General features: G+C 39.5%; 2 protein-coding genes across 12 annotated transcripts in view; one reads left to right on the top strand and one right to left on the bottom strand.

Annotated features, from left to right (window-relative positions):
* LOC308179611 (trifunctional purine biosynthetic protein adenosine-3-like) overlaps positions 1–20,013 on the bottom strand; it is a 26,013-nt gene extending 6,000 nt beyond the window's left edge. Inside the window, exons 1-18 of one of the 2 annotated variants that reach the window (XM_080560085.1) lie at positions 19,949–20,013; positions 17,765–17,869; positions 15,874–16,022; positions 14,963–15,058; positions 14,134–14,308; positions 12,359–12,470; positions 11,757–11,816; positions 10,794–10,919; positions 9,932–10,019; positions 8,433–8,518; positions 7,754–7,922; positions 6,185–6,416; positions 5,960–6,054; positions 5,131–5,240; positions 2,860–3,058; positions 2,043–2,294; positions 1,599–1,751; positions 92–298 (exon numbers count right to left, since the gene is read on the bottom strand). In XM_080560085.1, the coding sequence (XP_080416211.1) occupies positions 92–298; positions 1,599–1,751; positions 2,043–2,294; positions 2,860–3,058; positions 5,131–5,240; positions 5,960–6,054; positions 6,185–6,416; positions 7,754–7,922; positions 8,433–8,518; positions 9,932–10,019; positions 10,794–10,919; positions 11,757–11,816; positions 12,359–12,470; positions 14,134–14,308; positions 14,963–15,058; positions 15,874–16,018 (2,305 nt within the window). In that variant the 5' untranslated portion in view covers positions 16,019–16,022; positions 17,765–17,869; positions 19,949–20,013. Of the gene's footprint in view, positions 1–91; positions 299–1,598; positions 1,752–2,042; positions 2,295–2,859; positions 3,059–5,130; positions 5,241–5,959; positions 6,055–6,184; positions 6,417–7,753; positions 7,923–8,432; positions 8,519–9,931; positions 10,020–10,793; positions 10,920–11,756; positions 11,817–12,358; positions 12,471–14,133; positions 14,309–14,962; positions 15,059–15,873; positions 16,023–17,764; positions 17,870–18,000; positions 18,368–19,948 lie in introns of those variants that run through there. The other variant, XM_080560084.1, reaches the window with a different exon arrangement.
* Positions 19,936–24,119, top strand: DNAJC28 (DnaJ heat shock protein family (Hsp40) member C28). Of its 10 annotated transcripts, none has more exons than XM_080560219.1 (3): positions 19,936–20,071; positions 20,565–20,660; positions 22,218–24,119. In XM_080560219.1, exon 3 carries the CDS (start codon positions 22,271–22,273, stop codon positions 23,390–23,392), a length of 1,122 nt encoding a protein of 373 aa, XP_080416345.1. In that variant the 5' UTR covers positions 19,936–20,071; positions 20,565–20,660; positions 22,218–22,270; the 3' UTR covers positions 23,393–24,119. The 10 variants fall into 10 exon arrangements, with proteins under 10 accessions (XP_080416345.1, XP_080416341.1, XP_080416344.1 ...); XM_080560215.1 differs by having other exon boundaries at positions 20,565–20,768; XM_080560218.1 differs by having other exon boundaries at positions 19,963–20,081.

Below are 24,119 nucleotides of genomic sequence, written 5' to 3'. Positions count from 1 at the left end.
TCTGAACAAGGAGACAGGTGAATCTTATGCTTTCAGTCAAAGCATACTATTTAATTTTTGTGTCTTCATTTCCACTAAGACACCTGCTAACCTGTGTGACAAGGGGCAACAACTTCCCCAATCAGCCAAGCTTCCTCATGTCTCTGTACATCCTTGAGAACATGCTGGGCCAGCTCCTTCTGCACAACCAAGACCGCACCAATCCCGCAATTAAATGTCCAAGCCATCTCCTCCTCAGAGAGGTTTCCCTCTTTGTAAAGCCAGCAGAAGATTTCAGGAATCTTCCAACTAAGTGCATCTGAAAAAAAAAGATTGAAAATTGGATATGGTCAGCACAAATGTTTGCTACCCATTTGCTGTTACACACAATGGTATATTAAGAGCTGATAGACACACATTCTTGATATTTTAAGATATAAGATATTTTAAGATATTTTAGATATTTTAAGTGCCCGATGAGGACAATGACCCAACTCCCAGTCATGCTTATGGGTGCTGCTTAGGCGGAGGTTTCTTGACACCATTTGTGCAAGAAAAGAGATCTCTAGGCTTTCTGAGAACATGTAGGAAATGATGGTGAATTAAAACATACCCATCCTTGATCAGCCAGCAAAACAAAACTACAAATGACTTCCATCTCTTCTGTAACAGATACAGAAGCCACAGGACAAAACATCTGGCTTTTTGGGGCTATCTAAGCAGTTCCTAGTCTTCTGTTTCAAGGAAACGACTGGTATAAGCGTGCATAGGTAAGTGTATTGTTAGGCAGACTGGAACAGGGCTGATGGGTGGGAAGTCATGCAGGCATGTCCTTAGGTTCTCTGTAGAAATCTTGATGGTATAGACTTACCACTTTGACTTCACTTTAGAAAACTAACAATCCCCTTGGATTGTTAACTTGTCTATGGTTCTAGCCACTCATAAGCAGGCTGGGCACCACTTTAGTAAGCTGAGTTTATTTCTCTTCTTTCTAATTCTAGAGAAGTACAGACACCTTCCTTCTCCCCTTCCCATCACCTTAATATTTTTGGACTCTCATCAATATGTGTGGTTGTTGTTGTTTTACATTTTTGGTTTGGTTGGGGGGTGTTGTTTTAACTTCCTAATACTGTTCCCAATTTTGGCTTCAATAGAAGAAGTTTCAACTTAGATGTCAAATTCTAATCTGTTGTGAAGAAGTTACTACCAACCACAAAATTGCATTAAGTGTTTGTGTCTGTGTACACACTGTGGAGTAAGTTATGCAAATTAGTTATCTCAAAAAGCTTCACTGTTTGGTTGAAATTATTTAATTACTATGGAGAGAGATTTTGCTGAGTACACAGTTTTCTCAAATCCCTTTTGTCCTAGGGATAAGCTGCCTTCAAACTCTCCTTAAATTTCCCCTCTCCAACAAGAGGGTGGTGCTCATCAGTTGATGCTTACTCAAAATAGGAATGTTTTTGGCTGTCTGTTTGGGAAGGTTGACTTTGGGTTGTTCAGTCTCCAGCTTTGTATACACAAAATATTTCTGAGGGTCTCTACAGCTGAAGCTGAAAAGTCAAGTCTATGCTGTATATAAATTTTGTCAAACAGAAAGAGCCATCTTTGATATTTACCCAGGACAGCACTGACATGTTCTGGCAGGACTCTGGAGATGCCTTCCAGCAACCCTTCCTCAGCAATAAAGGCAAAAGCCTTCACGTGCCCTGAGCGAAGAACAGGCAGCAAAGACGGACTGTACGGTTTTGCTGGGGTCAGCAATATATCTCCTGCAAACAAAAGTGTCAGTTCAATCAGTTTGTTAAAAAAATCATTAGGCAGTTAGTGGGAATGCTTCTCTGAACAGGTTCCTTTCTGATCTGTGTGGCAGACAGCCTTGGGAAGTATCAAACTGCACTGGTCCTCTCTCCCAAAACTAAGGAAGCAAGACATATACCTACCCCAAAGACTGAATAACCCTAATCCGTCTTGAAATAAACAACTCTTGGCAGCACCTAGTTATGGAAATGTCTGGACACAATTCATTTGGAGGTTTGCTTTTGAGAAAGAAGATATCGTACCTAGAGTCTTGTCACCGCAGCTGCCAGGCGCTGGGGAGGAGTAGTGTAAGGAGGACATTAAGAGTATCTTCCTTATGATGCTAAAGCCACGGCCATGAATCGCAGAAGAGGCCAGTCCAATAAATACATCTTCCTCATCAGCCCCTTGCAGCCCCAAAAGCATCTGCCCTCGCTCCACTGCACCAACCACAAAGCCAGCCAGGTCATACTCTCCAGAAGAATACATGCCAGTCACCTCAGCCATCTCCCTGCCTAAATGGGGAGAAAAAAGCAGTAAGCACTACCTGTAAACACGTTTTATTGATAACTTTAAATCTACGGCATCTCCTAAAATAGACAATGTATCCAGGACAGCTGTAGAGACATACAGCCTAAGCAGCACATTCAGATGCATTTTAAAAATTCTTCTCAGTTTCTTAGCTCATGGCTTCAACAAAACAAAGCTTTATGAACTTACTGAAAGAATAAAGTATTCTTGCATTTCATGCTGCTTATCTGACACTTTCTTCTATGATGGAGTATCAGAGGGAATGAAAACATGTAGCACTTCAAGAATGTAAGGCACAGGGAATTTTGCTGTCCTTTATACAAGGATAAAAAAGAGACAGGATCCAAATGCACAAATAGCAAAGATCATCCCTCTGTGCTTACCCATTTTAGAAATGAGGAAGAGTTTGTGCCCAAATGCTTGCCTTTTTTTTTCCCCAAACAGAAATCAAATGTTCCAACATCACATAATTGTTCTGCCTACAAATTCTATTCACTAATAATCATTTTAACGTCAGAACCTTCAAATATCAAAGAAGTGTGTTCATACCTAGGAAAGCACATCCTGCATTTCTGCATGCTTCAGCTATTCCTTCTTTGATTGTCTGAGTCACATCGACATCAAGTTTGCCACAGGCAAAATAGGTGAGGAAGAAGAGGGGCTCTGCTCCTTGAGCCAGGATGTCATTGACACACACGGCAACCAGGTCCTGCCCTATGGTGTCATGTCTCTTACATGCTTGTGCAACCTGCAAAACGTGGTAGGGACCAGCAGTGGTGACAACAGATATGCAGAACTCAGATGTCAATCAGACAAATAAGCAGATATTTTCTTTTCCCTGATAAGAATCACAACATAAAACACCATGGAAAATACCTAGTAGACCAAGAGAAAACAGATCATTTTCTCACAAAAAAAAAAGAAAAATCTTTTTTTTTTTTTTTTAAAGATTAATTCAAATTCTAACTTCAGCTACCCATAAATTGTCATTTGGGGTTGTTTGTTTGCTCGCTTTTTTGGAATGCTGCGTCAAATCCAGAATAATGGGTGTCTGAAAGCAATTAGTAGTTCCTGGGACATCCAACCTACAGAACATCCTAGCAATTTCTGAAAATAAGACCAGGTTGCTTAAACATTATTGTGTGTTTTGCTTTACTTTTGCCTACTAATTTCACTGGGCTACACAGGAAAACTGAAACAATGTCATTAAGTAGTTTTCTTGTTCTTCTCCAAGCCCACAAGGAATGAGATTCTCCTCTCCCACCCTCCACAAGGAGTCTTTTCATCCCAGCTATCTCGTATCACAGACAACAACGTGGGCCTGGTCTATAGGCTTCTTTGAAAGGCAGGTCTTCCACAAGGCAACATCCTGTTTCCTTCAGAAAGGCTGTTATTGGGTTTAGAATAAATAAATAAATAAATAAATAATCAAGGTTTTTGCATCCTACAAGTAATGAAACCTAATTCAGGCATCATAGTTTCTACAAAGTGGTGACATTTACACCACTTTAATATAAACAGAAGTTTCTACACTGCTAGGGATACACCAGAGCAATTCCGTTTGCACCAGCTGCTGATGTAGATGTACTGTTCCAACTCACACAGTGCGATTTATCTTTGTTAGTTACCACTTCAGGGTCTGAAACAGGACAAAAACTGCATATGTATGGATAAATTTTCAAGGTAACTACCTTTTACTAAAAATGCTGTATCAGTTTAGTTATACCAGTACAGAAAAAAAAAAAAACAGTACTGAAGGACAGGCAATGGCAAAATGCAGATGAATACTATCACAGGCTTCAAAGTGATAACAGAGCAACACCTACACAAAATTGGAGTTTGATTTACAAGCCTGACTTCTTTCACCAGCTGGTTGACTTAGAAGTGCTGTGGAAACCAGTCAGCTGACGTCCTTTGTTGCATTATAACAACTCCCACCCGCTGATTCAGTAACAATTCATATAGGCATTGGACAACTCGTTTTGGACAAGTGAGGGTCTTGGGAACAGTCTGTATAAACACAGTTGGCAGTGTCTCTCTGCCATGCTTATGGACAAATACCCACAAGAACCAGCACCAATCGCTTTTTTATGCTCAGAGGTGTTCAGGAATGTACAACTGCAAAAGGCTGCCTGGTTTATGTTCGGCCTCCTGCTGGTGCAGGAAGTCACACCACATCATCTCATTACTAAAGGCATAAACACCAACTTGAAAAAAAAATAAGTTGCTTTACGTGACCTGTGAAAGGCAGCTTCAGACCTCCACTCCTCTGATGGCTGAATGCCACCTTCTGATTCCCTGTGTAAATATATTCCTGGTTCAACTTATCCTCTGTTTTGGTATAATTAGCATCATTTAGCTACGGGCTTCTCTCTCTCTTTAATGTTTATTTCCTCCATCCTTCTTTTCCACCAGCACCCTGACAGAGGTAATAATGCTACCTCTCTGCATACAATTTATTAAGCTCAGTATGACAGTGATAATTTCAGCACTTTTCTGTACCAATTTCTCCCTGAACTGATCTTTCTCAAATCCAATGGGTCCTTTATTTTACAGCAGAAATTTGGGTTCTTAGTTCCTCAAGTGCGTGGCTAAATGTTCTGTTTTATTATCATTTCATCACAAAATATACGGATTCTCCAGATTCTCAGTGACACATGCCTTGCTCAAGCGATCATCTACGAAGTCCAACTGGCCACTGCAGTGGACTTGGGATGCACTTAAAATGCTCAGAAGGGTGTAAATGATACAATTTGCTGCGGCATTTAAAACAGTCCTGGGAGATAACATAAGCTTTGCTACAGTCAAGTTGCAAGTTACCTGCAGTTTAGATCCAAGGCCTTTAGTTTGAGATACCAAGATGGGATCATCATAACCAGATGCCTTTAAGTCAAAGAAACCAGCAAAGCCTCTTATTTCTGAATGACTGCCTGTGAAATAGAAATATGTAAAGGATCATTTTAAAGTAAATAAAAAGACCCAAAATACTCACCAAGAGAACATTGCAAATTATGGTTTCTTGGACAAGACAGCATTGTGTCCACTGACAAAACATGCACAGCTTTGTGAAGTGGAGACCCTGAAATCATACATTTCATGGTGCTGTAAACAGATGGTTATTATTCTGTATCTGTGACCTATGGATTGTGCATAAAAAAATGATAAAAAATACTGAACTTTTAACAGTTCCACTTTTTTCTTTATGTGGCTCCTTTTTCTAAGGGAAAAAAATCAACAAGATTTTTTCCTCAACAGATCACTATTAAGAGTAAAGGACAAATAACAAGTGCAGTGATTGTTAGCTACATCCTAACAGCTGTTTGGATGTTGTACTCATATGTACATCTGGTGGGATAACTTCTGCCCTGTGATGTACAAAACCATTCCATTAATCCAGGAGTTACTCTGTTCACTAGACTACCCTTGGAAAAATGCAATAATTCCCCCATTAAGCCAACTATCTTTTAATTAAAGTATAAGGAGGGATGAGAAAGAAATGAGTTATTTTTTCTTCATGGTGACCCCAGCCCAGTTTCTCAAAGTCAGTTTCAATGCCAAGAGAAAATTTACTCAACTTCTGGGATAAAAAAAAATAAATCTGCTTTCACTCAACATACTGAGGAAATTCAAAGATTGTTCCTAATCTTACCTGATCTGGTACCACTTACAATTGATCTTTTTGGCTGATGAAACAAAACATCATTGGTTACAGCTTCCACACATCTCTCTTTGTATATCAGACCCCTGTGGGGAGGAAACGACATGCTAGCAGCAATAGTGACATTTTCATACACCATCATTGATCACACAAACGATTACAACAGACAGAGCTTTGGACTGGCATCTATTTCTGCTCGTGCCTTTGCTTACATACAGAGACTGTTTGAGAAGCCGTATACCCCGATGGCCAATGTCCTTCCTGTAAGTGGCACCCTTGAAACGAATGGCTGCTACTCCCCTGTTGGCTTCTCCCAGTGCCTTCATCAGATCCTCCTTAACAGCGGTAATGGAGAGGACTCTGCCACCACTTGTAACCACTCTGCCGTCCTTCAGCGTTGTGCCAGCATGGAACACCTGCAGCCCTAACTCTTTGGCTTGAAGCAGCCCTGCAAAAGCAAAAGGAACTCTGAATATTTTTAACCACGTACTATGTTGGTAAAGCAGTGAAGACTGAAGTCCTTTCTTCAGTCGAGGGAGAAGAACAATGAAGCTTCCCACTTCACCTTTCTTCTGAGAAACAGCATTACCAGTCATTCCCTTCTGAGACAGCCAGTAAGAAGAGAGATCACACAGGAACAAAAATAAGGGATCCAGGTGCTACAGGAGAACATACAACTACCCTCTGCCATGGCAAAACCGTGCTGAATATTGTCATTGGGAATATTGTAATTGCAGGGCTCTCCTGCAGGAAATCATTTCACAATACATAACGATTTACTGCTTGGACTCCCCCTTCTTCCTGATATTAAACCATTCATGTTACCTCAGCACTCCCCTAGCCATTCTGCTGGGCCCACTCCACATAATTCCCTACCATACTTGGAATCAACTCTACAATCATTTGCAGGTGGCTGTCTGATGGCTAAAACAAATGATTTATTTTGTTCTTTTAATGTGATTCCATGCATTTTCCTCTCAGAGGAAAGCAAATTCCTCAGGGATTTTTGGATCATACTTTGAGGAGAGGATAAGGGAAGAGGAAGAACTGCTGCCATCCCCTGGAAAAAGCAAAACAAAACACAGTTTTCCCCTTGCTATCAGCTTGATAGTTTTTATAAAGTAGTAAAAGGAACCTATATACTTGCTGGAGGTACAGTGTGTTGCATCACCACAGCTCTGCCCTGACAAGGTCAAAGCTGAGCCCCAGCTGGCCTTGCTGCAATGGAAACCTAACTCCTTCTCGTCGTGTCTTAAGGAATACTCCAGAATAAAGTGTTTGTTAAGCCGTTAAAATGTGGGATTCAATGTGAAAAATAGAAATATGTGAATAAAGTCCCCACAACTCCAGGGCTTGGAGTACAATAATAAAATAATGGTTTGAATTTCCTTGCTTTGACCATCCTTTTTTTTTTTTTTTTTTTTTGTGATCAACAAGCAGGGTGGTCATGCTATCTCACATGGATGCACCAGGGTTGTCCCAGGAAGATTTAACACCCCATCACCTTCTTATCTCAGCAGCCAGCTACAGACTGAGCTTTACAGAATGACACCGTTTTAAATGTTTAGGCCCTGAGCTACTTTGGACAGGAAGCATTTCAGCTAAACAATCTTACTGAACAGTTATTTCTTCCACGAGGACAAGGAGTGATTGATGAAGGCAGATTCTGCAGAGTGTGAGGGGTGGGATGAAGGAAAGCAGTACAGCTCCCTGGGAGAAGAGGTAAATGCAAGCTTTCTGAAGTGCTAGGCTGAAAGTAAATAGTGAACAAGCTTCTCAAGCTACCTGTTACTTCCATGCCTTTGTCATAGTCTCCTGGGTATCCTGGACTTGCCATGACCACACACACAGCTGTACTGTTTTCTGACCAGGCTGGCATGAAGCTGCAGAGTTTGCCATCAATTGTTGCTTGAATCACTTCATAAAAATCATTTTTAAGCAGTGGAAGAATTACCTGCATAAAAATTTTCATAGTGATAGAAGTTAATTCTTATTTTGCTGGCTTACTGAAAATCACCTTAGGGAAAATTCAATTAACAGAGTAAAACCTGTAGCTGCCAAACTGAAAATACTGGATTTTCCCTATATCTCTAAATTTGGAAACCATTGGTGAGTACTAATTTGTAGCATCTCTTTGCAACAGGCAGAAATTTCTAACACGAAATGTGAGATGATGTAGAAGGCATGTGAATTTAGGCCCCTCCCAGTACACTTTTACCCAGAAAAATAAAATTGAAGGAACAGCTCTTTAACTTAAAATAACTTTAACTAGTAATTCACAGAAGGTGCCTAGCTAAAATTTTAAGCTACCTCATACATCATCTAAGACATTCTCTTTCTGATCTGCATGTTGAGGGAAGGAAGACATAAATCCAAATATTTTATGCATATTTCCCGAGAGGTAAGATATAACAGCCAGAGGCAAAAGAAAGACGCATATAAGCTTCCAGTATCTGTCACTCACCTGGCACTGAGGGTCACCAAACTGACATTTAAAGTTTAAAATTTTCACACCGTCTTTGGTAAGCATTAACCCTGTCTGCAGCACACCTGATCAGAAAGAACATAATCAAGCAAATGAATTTAAATGTTCATTTTTTAAGAACTCTTTTAAATGAAACATAATATTTATTTCTGCTAACTGTAAGAAATTAGGAGCAGGGATTCAGCAAGCAGTTAGATACAAGTCATAATAAATCCACAGTAAGCAGCAAAGTGGCTAGCAGCAATATGATGAATATTGTATCACATTTTAGACTGAATACAATGGAAAGCAACCTCGCTGCATCAGAAAGTCAAGTTCTGCCTTCTGCTACAGCCCTCTAATTGCAGGCATTCAGAGATCAGATGGAACTGACGGGATGAAAAAAAACCACAGTTCCCATAAAACACCATTATGTAGACCTTGCAATTTTCTTACCGTTGAGTGTATTACCGTAATGCATAAATATAGATATGTAACTGTATTCAGGCAAAAATACCAAACCAAAATTCATGACCACTGCTAATAAACAAAAACAAATGAATATTTACTGAAGCTGATATTCTATGATTTCTATTGCAACACACATGTGAATATGGTGATCTAAAGTGGGCCCTTCATTGTCTAATTGGAAAACCAATCCCCAGAGAATAACAAGTGTTAAATATTTAAGCCCACAAAGCATCAGGTCCTCCAGCATCATCCTAAAAATGCTCAACACATACTCATTTCTTACTGCAACACTAAAATCTTACTGAGCATTATAAAAATGTTACCGAATAGCAGAGAATACATTGCGTCTCTCAAGACTGGGACACAACTCTTCTCATGTGTTATCTTGATAGTCTTCCCTACCAAGAAGTCATTGTCATAAAGTGACAGCTGTGAGCATCTTCTTCCTTTTTTCAAAACATTCTTAAGACAAAGATCTTAAGAAAACTCACATTGCTGTATCTAGAAGTGAACAGTATGACTGAACTGAAGTACATATTATACCTCAACCTACAAAGAATCTGGTTGCAACTGTTTTAAAAACTGTTCTAATTTAATAAAATTACAGTATGTTTTATAGCTCAGTATTATTCAGATTGAGTATTTTCTAGCTAATGAGATTAATTTATTTTAAAAAGTAACAGTCATAGCAATCAAATGCAAGGGCCCACATAGTTTGCAAGCCTCCCATATTCTGACTGATGTTTTTGTTTTTTTATAGCTAATAAGAAATATGTCTGTTAGCCTGCACTGTACAAAAAGAAAAAACAAGCAGGCACAAGAAATCTCCTGAAATGTCATCTGAAGAAAAGAAGACAGTTCTTCTCTCCAAAGGATGAGCTACAAAACAAATCAGTGAGGCTTAATACTGCATGAAAAGTGATTTTTTATTTTTTGACAAAGATTATTTGGAATTCAAAAGCCATCCCTAACAATGAAACCGACCTTGATGGGACTTTACCTTGTTTTTCAGTTTAATGCTTACTCACCTACGTATGCTGCTCCTTCTTGTCTCATACTATCAACAACATGTTGAAGGATAGCATCATTGATTTTCTCTAGAAGAACTTCTGGAACCTGATGATCAACATCAAACTGATTGAGACGGTGATGACATTTGCTGGACTAGCTTATAGGACTTGGAAGGATTGGAGTAAGTGAATGCCTCAGCTATGTTTCCCACAGTCCCACCCTCATCCAATATGCTCCTTCCTTTAGGGTGTTGCTGCCTGAAGGACAGATACACCAATGCTCTGTTTCCCAGGATTTTTTGTTTCTTTCTTTCTTTAGAGGGCCAACTTTAAGAAGGTTTGAGACACTGAAAACTTGGGCTGTATGCAGTAAGATTGTTTCTGTACTTACAGAAAAACACACTAATAATACACTCAAGCAACATATATAGAACAATGCAGTTGGCTTTAAGAACTAACAAAAATAAATCCACGGTTATATTCAAGACAAAGACTCCAGACAAGCAGGAAATTTTGCAGGGACATTTCAAGTGATGCTAATATGAGCAGAGAAACACAAAGTTTAGAAGCAGTGGAAAAGGTAAACACCAAATTTAGACAGAAGGAAAAGGTAAACACCAAGTTTAGAGAGAAGGAAAAAATAAACTCCAAGTTTAGGAATAATAGAAAAAGGTAAATGAGAGTATTCCTCAGAACACTAGCTCACAAAATCCTAAAGAACAGCAACTGAAGCTTGAACCCTGTGTTACTCCTACACAAGCACAGCAACAATCAATTCCAGAAGAAATTAAGCATATGTGATAGAAACAAGATTGGGCCCTAAAGGTGTATTAACCACAGGTGTGTGATCAGCCTTCCTGCGGGCTGAGGACGGCTATACCTGAGGAACTGGGCAGTAGGCTCCCATCCCTCCAGTGTTTGGGCCCTGGTCGCCATCCAATAATCGTTTGTGGGCCTGGGCTGGAGGCATTGAGGCAACAGTGACACCATCCGTGAAGCACAGGCACTGTTAAGAGAGGCACAGGACACAGCAAACAGTGACGACATCCTGTCCTAAGGGAAGTTAACACTACTGGTCACAGACTGAGGTAAATTTTGGGATCTGCCACTAAAATGTAGGAATCAAAGCTAAAAAGCAATGGGATCCATTTATTCTGCTCCAAGCTTACTAAGCTCTCTTTCTTATTTTCAAATGGTCAAGAGAAATTATGGCCCTCATAAGAATTCCTTTCTGATGAACTAGATCTTGACCTATCAGGCAAGACTTAGACATATGCTTACCGTAAGTCACATAAATAGCCTTCCTCGGCTTGACAGAATTACTCATATTTTGAGTATGTTTGAAGTTAAACATCTGTGTTTGCAAATCTGGGGCCTGAATGTGTGTGAGGCATTCTCAGTGCAGAACACAAAGAATTTGTTTTCAGTTTTCACATGGCATATAATATACATGCTTAGGTTTTATCCTGACACCAAGCAATAACCCATAGCAAGAAAAGTGCTAAAGTAGACACTAAGTATTAGCACAAAATTAATAATGTAACAAGAATGACCAAGACAAAGTCCATACAAACACGTTTTAGGTCACCTTAGGAAAAAAAGATCAATTTCCACCTAAAAAGTGTTGCAGGTTTATGGCTAATGTAAAAGAAAATTTCACTGATGATGTACATTGATTAGTATGATATCAGATTGCTTACCTTCCCTATTTATTTATGTTAGTGTCAAATAAATCAAAAAAACCTACAAAACTATTTGAAACAATATGTTTTTGTGTTTATGCATAAAGCACAGCAATAATGACAAGGAATAAAAGCACATAACCACACCACTGATCACATACAGAAAGTTCTTCCCCTTGAAGAAGTTCTTCAATGACAACCATCTCTCCAAACATCCTGTCCTGCACAAAAACAAACAAACAAACAAACAAACAAAAAGTTGTCAGTCAGTAAACATAGCATCTACTGGCTAAATCTTCTATTTTATTTTAACAGAAAAGACAATGGATATGAAAAACACCAGCTTGGTTGAATTCTTGTATGCTGGGAAAAGCTAATGGAATCTAATTTGGAGGTAATGAAGAGACGTTGAAATGCACCTTTTATCAGGCCCCAGAAGCCAAAGGAAAGAGGAAAAGTTGGAGGGGCAGGAAGATGGGACCTAGTGTGGGAACAAGAGTCCAGTCACAAGCTCCCCAGAGTCCTGTTCAGTCCCCACTGTATGAGGGCAAAGATGAGAAACCCCTCAGTACCCATAAAGATGAGGAACAGGGGGAAAATCCCACAGTGATCAAATCTGACAGACATGCAGACAGAAAGCATGCAGCCAACCCTAATTTCCAACCCTAATGCAGAAGCTGGGTGGATTCAATCTGGGGGTTCACCTTGTTGTTAGTCAACTAGGTGAATGGTATTCCCACTGTTTAATCAAAGATTTCTCCACCTGCATAATCTCTTGGACAGCTCTGCAGGCTTCCTCCTTGCTGGCTGCAATAGTCACTTCTTTTCTAGCCGCAGGGCCCCTCGCCCGTACAACTCGTGCAGGAAAGTCTGTGCTTTAAAGAAAAGCAAAAGTAAGATTCAGTCATCCCTACTACATGCAGTGAAAGGCACATTTTTAAGCTCGATTCTCCCTATATTCTTCCATTTTTCTAAATGGAATTTAGAGGAATTGAAGAATAATGCATCAGAAAAGTACATTCCCTGCTAGTCCATCCTGTTGTGGATGTGAATGGGCTCTTATATCCCTCAGCACAGGACTGAGGACTGGAAATCCATGAAATCTGTTGTTGGTTCTGACACCAACTCAGTGCATACACTTGAACAAGACACTTAACTTTAACACCTTGCAGTTTCTTCCTCTTTTCCCTAAATTGGGTTACTATTTTATTCCTGTCATAGGGTTGGAAAGATGAACTCACTGATGATTTACAGGCTCAGAACACCACATTACAGTACATAAAACTACAAACCACTATGGAAGTTCTGATTAGGCTTGTAAGGTTAAGGCTGAGTTAGGTCTGGCACATAAAGGATACATTAGCCCTAGTGGATTAACACTGTATCCACAGAATTGTTTTGCTTACTCTTAAAATAAGGCTGGAGGGAAGGATAAAAAGAAAAAGAAAAAAAAGAAAAAGACAGCATAACATATTTTAACTACACTTTAACTATTCACTTATCTCCAGCTTGTGGACAGTGAAATGTCGCTTTTGAAGAGCTGATTCATCACACTAGTCTATTTTCTGAAACATCTTATTCCTCTTTTCCACATTGTGATTTATATTTGGATAAATCACAACCCCAGATTTTTACAACCAGCCAAAGTAGGTTCACACAGAGCTCTTTTATTCCACAGCTCAATATGCTGACCTAAGATACAGTTTTGTTTTTAAAGTCTTAGGCATACTTACAAACTTACAAACATACAAGTAGTTGTTCTGTTTTTCTATATGGTCATAATACAGACGATGCTGTTATAGCATTGAACAAAGTCAGTAAAAAGGTTGTTGTGTTGTTTTTGTTTTTGTTTGTTTTTTAAATAGTTCTGTCAGTTTATACCACATGTAGTATGTAACAGCAAAGACAAGGAGTTTGTGAAACCAACACACAGACCAACATGGACCTCTGTAGCTGAACACAGCAGGTGCTGTGACACTGGACCAAAACAGCCACAGCATGAAGTTATTCTACCAAAGGATGCCCCATGACTTCAGAGGCATTACTGTTCAAAGCACTTGCAGAGATAACCAGTTGCATTTCTCTTACATGTAGAGAGAGATGCTGTGTGTCCCTGAAGAAATAAGAGTATTATTTTTAAGTTATGAGTATTTGGCCAGCCCCTCCCAAATCACCCTATAGATATGTAGCTGTTTTCTGTTGATGTAGAAATGATTCCTGTCCTTACAAAAAAATATATTTAAATCTTTTTCTGTGCCACATTTCTTTATTTTAAATGGCTAAACAGTATCCTGAAGAAGCCAATTAACGGGAAGAAGACCTGTGATCTGTGAAGAGAAAAATCAAGCTCTTAAAGTATCCCGCACCTTTGTCATCTGTCTTTTATCACAAAACTGATTCAAAAGTATTCAGTAGCTACTGGAAAAGCTTGACAGTTGAAAAGAAAATACTAACTCACTAGTTCTAGGTAACTATCATGGGTGAAGGCTAAGCACATAGATAACCTGATAAAGGAGTTTCCAGTATCCAAATATTTACCTGATAATAAACCTACAAGCTTCCTGGGGATTGGTAAAGGCTTTCCATCTTGCTGTTGGGATCCCGTGTCGATCCAGAAAGGCTTTGGCAAAGCTGGTGTTGGATGCTAGCTGGGCTGCTTTTGCAGATGGTCCAAAACACCTAACTCCAGCTGCTCGCAAGTCATCGACAATCCCTAATTATCAAAAATAGCAAAAGAATCAAGCTGTGTCTTTGGAATCATCATTCTGACAAAATGAACACTACATAGCCACTCCAGTAGTCTGTTAACACATTTCATTGTCTCAAACAGCGAATTCATCCTTAAAATAAGGTTCTGAATATCCAATTATCTGTTTTGTTATTTAGTTTTAAGAGGTCTTTAGCTCTTTGTATTACTAAGCCCTGTCACAGTTACCAACCCATGGCTACAGTTAGGACAGTTTGGTACTTCCGTTCCCTATTTAAGACATGGAGATCTTACTGTACTACATTATAATAAATGTCAGTGATGGTTTGGGTACTGTTGCATGCAGCAGCAATTTTAGGACCATTGCAAGAAAACTCTTTATATAGCCAAAAGCAGAGGAAGACAAGAATACTTGTAACCATCACTGATTTGTGATCCTGCATGATTTCCCCTGCTGATTTCTAACATGTAAAAAGCAGCATACTGCTATCCAGCAAAATATTTTCAGGGGCCTTTAACTTACATCTACAAGATACTCCAAATTTTCTTCCACTTCAGTTCAATTAAGTCAGTCTGTGTGTTATGATCCTAAGGAGATCGTTTTAAAGCAAGATGCAAGGAGCTGATTTTTATTGCCAAGATAATTTCCTCCAGACTTACCAGCTGCCAGAAGAGCTTCTTGTCCAACTAGCACAAGCCCAATATTATGATCTTTGCAGAACTGGGTAACAATAGTGTGATTGCTCACTAATACAGCTGAAAAGGAAAAGGATATATAATTAAGTTACCCATACAAAGCCTAAATAAGAGATGGAAGGTGAGAGTATCAGTGTTCCATCTCTCTTAGAGGTATGATTAAAATACTGAAAGAGACCATAGACCATGAAGGGCAAAGTAAAACAAATAATATAATAATAATAAAGTCCAAAATGAAAAGTGAACATTTCCAATTTGCATTGCTGTTTTTAATACACATTCACTAACTTATTAACTGCATTCTACTTGCTATGTGTAATCGGTATAAACTTTTAGAAGTTGCTTATCATAACAGACTAAAATATTTTAAAAATAAAACCTTAAGTGCATAAGGAAACTCAGGCTTAAGATCTGCGCAAAGATCTAATCAATGCCAGTGAACGATGTAACTAAATTTAGCCAAGCAGCCTAGGCAGACACCAAAGCAGTTCCTATCCAGCAGGTAGTATCTCTGAGACTTCTATTCCACTGCTAAGTTTGAATTACATTGGTCAATGAATTCAAGCATAATAGTAGGAGGAAAGAGATGAGGTACAGAAATACACAGGCTTGCACAAGCCTTGCTATCTTAAGAAGCTAGGCTAAAAATAGATACAATGTGGTGCTTCATTAGGCAGTTCTAGTATCCAGAAATAAAATATACAGAAAAATATATATATATATAAATTCCTTAAATAATTCGTAGTACCAGTAAAAGAAAAGAATAACTGTTATCTTCTACTGACTGAATATAAATGTGATCAGTTTTGTTTCAATTTCCACATCTGTACTACTGAGTGCATGGTATGGTATTTGATTTTTCCCCCCCTTTTTACCTGAATTGGAAATTTTTCCATTGTCAGCTGTTCCTGCATTTCCTGGAGCAACAAACACTTGTTTTACATGTGGGGACTGGGCCAGCTTCCAGGCCAGCGCATGCTCTCTCCCTCCACTGCCGATCACAAGCACCCGATCAGCCATTAGCCTGTGCAAACCCAAAGTTATCATGTATAGCATTACCTATTTATTTCACAAACCCACGTAAAAATAAGCAAAAAATATATGAAAAAGATGGTAAGTAATATCAATCCACTTTGTATCAGAAAGGTATCTATAAGACATCAGAACACAGTGACTGCACCAGTAGCATCACTGGATGGCTGCAGCATTCACATTTTGGTTTAAGTACTGACCACAATGAAATCATTGAGAATTCTTCTAGTTGTTTCAGCATAGTCAAGATTTCCTCTCTTAAGTAGTCAGGCTGAAATAATCTTGTCATGACTAGGTCTCATCATGTCCTTCACACAACCACACAGGACAGAACAGAAAGTTTCATACACATGCTCTAGGTAACTTACAAGATATTTCAAACTGAGCACTGCGGTCAATCTAGGAACTTTCATGAGTGTAGTAAACATGTTCAGTAATAAAAAGCAAGGACAGTTTTCAGAACAGATTTTATACTTTGACAATTGCTAAGAGGGTAACTTGAGCAGAACAGCATGCCCAATAAAAGAACGACTGCTAATTTCACTACCACACTGACATTTAAAACAGTTTCTCAGTAATATTTCTAGGCAAATTAGTTTTGATTTATTTCAGAAATATTATCATACCCACCACAGTTCACATCTGCAAACTTAATTTTTCTGCATGTGCTGAATGTAGACAAATGTCAGAAAGAAAAACAATCTCAGCACCTGACCTTTAGGGAAGATGCTATTGGCATAAACCAGTCCTTACCCAGGAAATTGATAATAAATTAGTCACCATAAAAAAACAGCTTTGCAGGCAATGTCATCAGTCTTTTCCCAGGAAATCATGACCATTGGTTTGAGTTCATTAAATAGCTTCCAAAGGCAAACAGAAGCTAAATGTATGACACTGAGGTATAATATTTCAGAAAAGATGTTCACCAAACTGCGTGCAATACATCGACAACCATGTTCCTAGTTCCCAAGACAGTATTAAGATGTCCTAACCTAACATCAACAAAATAAAATTTAACTTTATATATTTTCATAGTTATTAAATTGTCCAAGTACAATATAAGTACTTCGGGTATGCTGTCCCAGGGAATTATAGACTGCTGTGGATTATCTAAGAGACTGCTAATCTTGTTTTTGGCTGAAATTCTAAGTTTTAGGTGTTGCATTCTATGCATATAAACACAGAGCATATCCTTAATACTCTATCAATTGCCAGACCCATGTCCTTACAAAAGACTTTTCTTTCTTTTTCCTTAATACTGCGTAACTTCACAAAATGTCAGCCTTTGTCTTTTGTTACTGCTTGACAAATAATTCTGGAGTCACAATGAAGGTGCCGTGAGCTTAAAAGAAAAGGGTTACAACCTCTATATCTATAACAAAGACATCAACATGATCTCTACAAAGTTTCACTAGGCACTACAGTTATTAGTAAAAAGTAAAGTGTCTTTAAAAACAAAACTATTTTTCCCTTACATATAATTTCACAATTCACCAAAGTTTTATTAGGCAGAATAAATTCAAATTCCTAACTGGAAACACAGTGAAACCAAGCAGTGCCTCCTATCCTGTGGAAAAAATGTACATTTCCATTTCACATCATAGTGAGGACATTAAAGACATTTTTTGCAAAACAACTTGAATGCATACTGGATGAAAAGAAAGCTGGTAAGACAGACAGTTCTAAAAGAAAGGTTGTGTAGAGGGATGTCTCACTTGAATCATCTATCCTTACCGTGTCAGACCCTGCAGTTTGTTCACACAAAAGGCTGAGGAGTCCTCCAGATGGATTTAAGTTCTTCCTTCTGCTCCTGCTTCAGATCCAAATGACTTTTGACTCCTAAAGCCAGGGATAAGGATGAGAGGCTGAAAGAAGCAGACAGACCTGCATGCTGCCCTGTCCCTCTTATGCTGTCTGACAGTAGTAGCCTGGCAGAATCACCCTAATGCCACCTGCTCTTCAAAACAGACCTCCCCAAAGACTTCAGCAATGTGGACTATTCTCCCCTCTTTCCATTTTTCTTTAGCTAAAGACAAAAACAACTCTTCCCCACCAATCAGTCCTACAATGTTAATAGTATTCAACCCTAAAAAAAAAAAGGTTACAACATGATATCAAAAAGCTGAGATCATTGCTCAGTTCCCATGTTGTTAATAGCAATACTACATCCTCTAAGAAGTGATAAAAAATCTCAAAGACAACTTGTAAAAATAAAACATAGCTTTCATGGTCTACAATTAAACAGAAACTTTCCAGTTAAAAACAGTGCACAACTCCCACAGATCTATTCTCTGCAATAACATATATCCTTAGATTTATATGTAAAGGTTATTTTAATATCTACCACATATTTGAATTTTTTCCCCCTTAATTACTACCCATTTTACCTTCAGAAGAAATTTAATACAAGCATCATCAAGGATAATATTTTATTCTCTACCGATTTCTATGCCATTCTCTTCAACATCCTAATCCTTTCACAGTAGTATCTGAAGTCATTCAGTTAACATTTGACAAGCTTGCAATGCCACCACTCATTACTGAAAACAAAATCAAAGTATGCCAACATAACACTAAACAGTATCTTTGTGTCTTCAAGTCAGGTAATGAGAAATAAAAAATACATTAACAGAGAAACAAGCCATTTCTTTCACACCGCTAAAACAAATTTAATAGTAAATCCAGAACTTTGTTTAAAAATTCCGTGCAATTTATGACTTGTGTACTGTTGGACAGATGCTGTGCTTGAGCCTTCTGGTTTATGGAGACATGCATGCTACAGAAATCTTAAGCATCACTTAGCAAGTATTTGTAGACTTCCTTCCTCAGGTTTGTAGACTGTTTTACATTTTCTATCTGACTGAACAGCAAGATACCACAACAAGAGTCTTATTTCTTGTGAGATGAAAGAAGGATAAAATGTATCTCTCATTTGCAAGTTTTCAAAATTTGTTTTTATAGGACAGGATGTATGATGTGTTAAGTCAGAAACAGAATTCCTGCTGCCCTGAAACATCTCTCTCAAGAAAATAATCTAAATTTGTACTCGTTCCAGCTGGTCAATTTATAATGCAATTATTTGTTCAAGTAATTTTCTTAGGTGATGAACTGGATATGCAGCAGAGAAAGACAATACACATGCAAACTTCTAATTTCAAAATCTGACTTTTACAGAAAGCAAATTTGAAATAAAAAATGTAGAAAACTGATTCCTAATGGAAATAAAAGATAACCTCTCTGAAATAATGTGTTTCGGCGTTATTTATTCACCAAGATAGTATAGTGGTAAAGCTGTAAGAGGAAAAGCAGAGTATAATGCTGGAAGCTGTAAAATTAAGCAGACCACTCAATACTTTATCCCCTTCAGGCGCCAGTGCCACCACTTCAATGGCTGGATATGCAATTTGCTTGACCATGTCCCGTCAAGTCCCGCTAATTAAACCCATAAGTCTATTTTTTTTTCTTTTTCTTTTAATAATAGATGCTAGTGCTCAGGGAGGAAACAAAATTTGCCTTCTGACTACTGGACCTTTACTACATGCATCTGGGCCCTCCCTTCCAGCCTATGGACCTGAATGGTTGTGGGGCCTGGGGTTTCGTTAGCTGAAGCCCCGCCGTCCTGGCAGCCAGCGGGGCCAGGCACAGAGGCTGCAGCAAACCCACCAGACATCACAGCCCCTCCAGCCTCGCAGCTGGCCTTACACATCCTTTTCGGGCAAGCCCAGCAAAGGCTTGAACACCAAACTGTGTTAAGGGACGGAGTGAGCACGCTGTGAAAACTACCAATATGCCAGGGAAACCTCACGGGGGAAGGCTGTTTCGCAAGCCTGGGAGAGAAAGCCTCGACAGAGGCACTTGCCATCAAATTATAGGGATACACTCAGGAGAACTAAGGCAGAAAAGGGGTTTGAGACCTACAGGCGTGCGTGTAACATAAACCCACAATAAGCAAACGCGCGGCCGCCATTTTGTGGCTGCCGCCCCGCACTGCGCATGGCGCCGCGAGGCAGCCGGCCGGCGGCCCTCGGGCTCCCCTCGCCGGTGAGCTCGGGTGAGGGCAGGCGGCGGGGGAGACGTCCTTGGGCGAAGGGCAGAGGGGGCTGCCGCCCCCCAGGCTTCCTTGCTGGCGCTCTGCAGCCCTCGGGTGTGCGGTGCTGTGAGGGGAGAAGGGGAGGAACGGCGGGCGGGGGGGTGAAAAGGGGCGCGCTGCGGTGCGGGGAGCCTCCGCCCGCCCGACACAACCGCGGCTGGAGGAGGGGGGGGAAAGAGGACGGGGGAAGAGGGTCAGCATTTGGGGAAAAGGGGAGCAGTTGTTGGGGAATGGGGGACTGCTACTGGGGCTCTGGTGTCAGCAGGGTGCGTGTGGAGAGAGAGGGATTTGGGCCTTGTGGGGGGGGGACCTTGTCCTTGTCACCCTACTCAGCCCCGTGGGTCACAGCACGGTTGCATCAGCTGGGGAATGAAAACCACCCCCTGGCCCTGTAACGGAGCGGGGTGAGGCCCGCGGTATTAAGTGGGGTGTTCTCGTTGGCAGGGCGAAGGTCCTGGTAGTGAAGGTTCTGGAAGCGAAGCCTCCCCCTCCAGCCCGTGCTGCTGCAGGACTGAGGCCGCAGTCAGTCCCGATCGAACGGTACGGTGGGTGCTTTGCCGGAGTGCTGGATGTGAAGCGACATCTGTGATATTTTACCTCGTTCCTGTTTAAAGTGCACCCTGAGTTTAAAAGAGCGATGCTTTTTAGGTGTGTATTTAACGAGTACCGTCTGAATCAAAACAGTTTTGCTCATATGTTAGTCTTATTTAATCCTTTACAGCAGAACTTGGTAACGGCCCACAACCCAAGGGGTATTTCAAGTTTCCATAGTTTTTTAAGCACAACTGTGTTAAAGTCAAATTAATGGATTTATGAGAAATTCTGCTTCTGATCACTTTGAATTTTGACGGTGTATTCACTGATTTTCCATTTAAGTAGTAGGTATGCGGATTTTATGGCCATATAGAACAATGATGATCTTTGCCAACCACCTACATGGAGAGAAAACAGTGTCTTATTTACCATGTTATGTCAGTAATATCCATTATAAAAACCAGAAGCTGATAATTTCATACCTTACCTGTATCAAAACCAATTGGAAACATTCAAAGTAGATCCAGTCTTTCGTCCAGTCCCACATACATCTCCTTTCCAGAAGGATTAGTACAGAAAAGCAGTTTGTTGTACGTAGAACATACAAACATTATTCATTACTTTAACTCAAGTTAACCTTGGTTTAATCCAGTTTCCTCTTTGGAGAGGAAGTTAGCAAAGGATCTGTTGCAACCAGTGATGAATCTGTAAAAGGAGACTTTTTATCACTATCAGCATATGTGGCCTTTGTCTTTGAACTTTTCATCAATGAAGAATAGTAGTTAGCTGATTTCTATAGGGTGTATCTTTCTACTTTTGATAATTTTTTTTTATATGAATACATACCGTCATTTGCCAAAGGTGTTCCTTTTGCTGTTTCCCAAAATTACTCAGAAGCACTGGTATTCCTGACAGAATGAGACATTGCCTGCTACTGATGCGTTCCAAGTTCCAGATGTATAACCTTACGTAGCAGAAATGAAGGAGATTGGAGGCTAGGATTTGTGAGCCCTACTGGGATACAGTAGTTTATCTGAACACTACTTAGGTTATTACTATAAAAAAACAACAAGGGGGTAGTTTAATGAAATCCTTTAAGAATGCACCCGGTAGTAGATCTTGGGGCATTCATATATGAGAAGAGAAAATTCAGGTGACGACTGGATGAAGCGGTGTAGAGGAAAGGGGAGATATTTGCTTCAGCAGAGTTATTGCTCAAGAAAGCACATTTCCAGTTTATGTTTCACTGAGTTTGCAGAAAGGCAATAAAGCTTTGACCTTTTGCGAAGTAAGCAGTGCAAAACAAACCTATGCTGCTGTTGCTATGCCAGGAGAAAGCTGTATTGTGAATTAATTTTCATTTACATTGTAATACTATTTCAGTAGTAATCAACAAGAAATTCAGAATTCTGTGTTAGTCTGCAAAAGAAAGTACATTGTATACTGTTTCGAAATTTTGTAGGGATTTCTTTAATATAACAAGTTAAAGATAAGATTTTAACAAATGATGCAAGTTCTTTTAAAAAGCATATTTATTACAATTTTAAAAAAATGTGTTTATAGGTCACTGTTTATAATGTAGCTGCATCTGAAGAAATAGGAAGTGGCTTTGTGTTATGCTGACTAACACCACAGGGCATCATTTAACGGCACATCAAGCAATGATTCCAAGAATCCTGAAGCCATTCTCCTATATGTGTGGCAATAGAATGCTATCGGGTTACAAACCTAAAAGCAATGTCAAGGCCTCGTACAAAATTCTTGAGCTTGAGGAAGGATGTTCCCTTGATGATATCAGAAATTCGTATCGAAATCTTGCCAAAAAATACCATCCAGACAGCGGTTCCAGCACAGCAGATTCAGAAGCATTTATTAAAGTAGAAGACGCATACAGAGTTGTGCTTAGCGATATGGCAAACAAAAAGAAATCAAATGAGAATAAGGAAGAGGAGGAGGAAGACCAGTTCAAAACAAAAGCACCACAGCACAGACACTACTTGAGCTTTGAAGGTGTTGGTTTTGGAACACCAAGCCAAAGAGAAAAGCAGTACATGCAGTTTCGAGTGGACCGTGCTACCGAGCAGGTGTTGGAATACCGAAAGCAGAAACTTGAAAGCCAGTACGTCGCGACTGACCTTATGAGAGCCAAGGATGTGAGAGAGAGCAAGAAGGTGAAGATAACTCAGGCAGTTGAACGGTTGGTTGAGGACCTCATCCAGGAATCAATGGCAAAAGGAGACTTTGACAACCTTAGTGGGAAAGGAAAACCTCTGCAGAAATTTTCAGACTGTCCGCATATCGATCCTATGACTCACAACCTGAACAGAATCCTGATAGACAATGGGTACCAGCCAGAGTGGATCCTGATGCAGAAGGAAATACGGGAAACTATCGAGCAATTAAGAAAGAGTATAGTGGCATCTAGAAGTAAGCTCGGAGAGCCAATGACGCCATACAGGCAAAAGCAGTGGAATCGCATCTGTGAGCAATTTATGGAAGATATCAGGAAATTGAACAAAAGAATTGACAGCTTCAATTTAGTTGTTCCTATTCTGAGCAGACAAATGGTGCACTTCAGTGCAGACAAAGAAATCGTTCGAGCACAAAAGACTTATAAAGCTTTGATGGAAAACAAAGAAGCTCCTGATTCAGACACAAAGGGAGAGGAACAGGAAAATGTTAAAAGGTTTGGGTGGAAGTCTTCTCTATTTAAGTGGTTAAACCTTACATTGAAATAAGATAATATTAACTCATCTGTCTTGTCAAGATTCTGGATGCACTTTATCACTAAAACTTGTAGCATTAGAGAAATTTCAGATACACTGAAAATGTAAAATCCGCCTGTCTACCTGGCTATCATTACACCAGTTAAAAGGAATTGGGCTGTCTGATATTCAGTTGAGGGTGCTTAATGGATTTCTTTGTGACTACTGTTAAGGAACAGATAAACTCAGTTATCCTTCAGCTGATTTTACTTCTGATTAAATCAAAATTAATGCTCAACTTTTCTACTGTGGAATATAATTACTTCACAGTACTGCTATCTCTTCATAAAGTGACACTAAAGCATAACAAAAGATGTTAAGGACAAAGTGGAAGTAAAACTGTTACTGTTCCGTGTAGTTTGGCCTTTATCCTTCCTTACGTAAATGCTCACAGCTGTTAAATTGTTGACAGGTTTCATGCATTTTTAAAAAATACATTAATTTCTTTAAGGTTACGTTAAATGAGGATGGAGGGGGGTCTGGTTGTAGATTTGGACTGTTCATTCTGCTGAAGTCTATTTTTTTAACGGACAAGGAAGTCTCAGCATCCTAGCAAATAAGGAAGACTGGCCAAAACTATACCCTAGCCACAAGGCTTCTTGGAATTGAGAAGAGAATATTAATTTTTAAACATAATTGCTTGCACCATTTAAGTATTTAAATTTTCATATAATAAATAACGGTGGCATCAAAGAATTTA

The sequence above is a fragment of the Anser brachyrhynchus genome, assembly GCF_964034855.1.
Source record: "Anser brachyrhynchus genome assembly, chromosome: 1".
Lineage (NCBI taxonomy): Eukaryota > Metazoa > Chordata > Aves > Anseriformes > Anatidae > Anser > Anser brachyrhynchus.
Note: the sequence above shows the minus strand (reverse complement) of the source record. Positions and strands in the feature narration are given on the sequence as shown.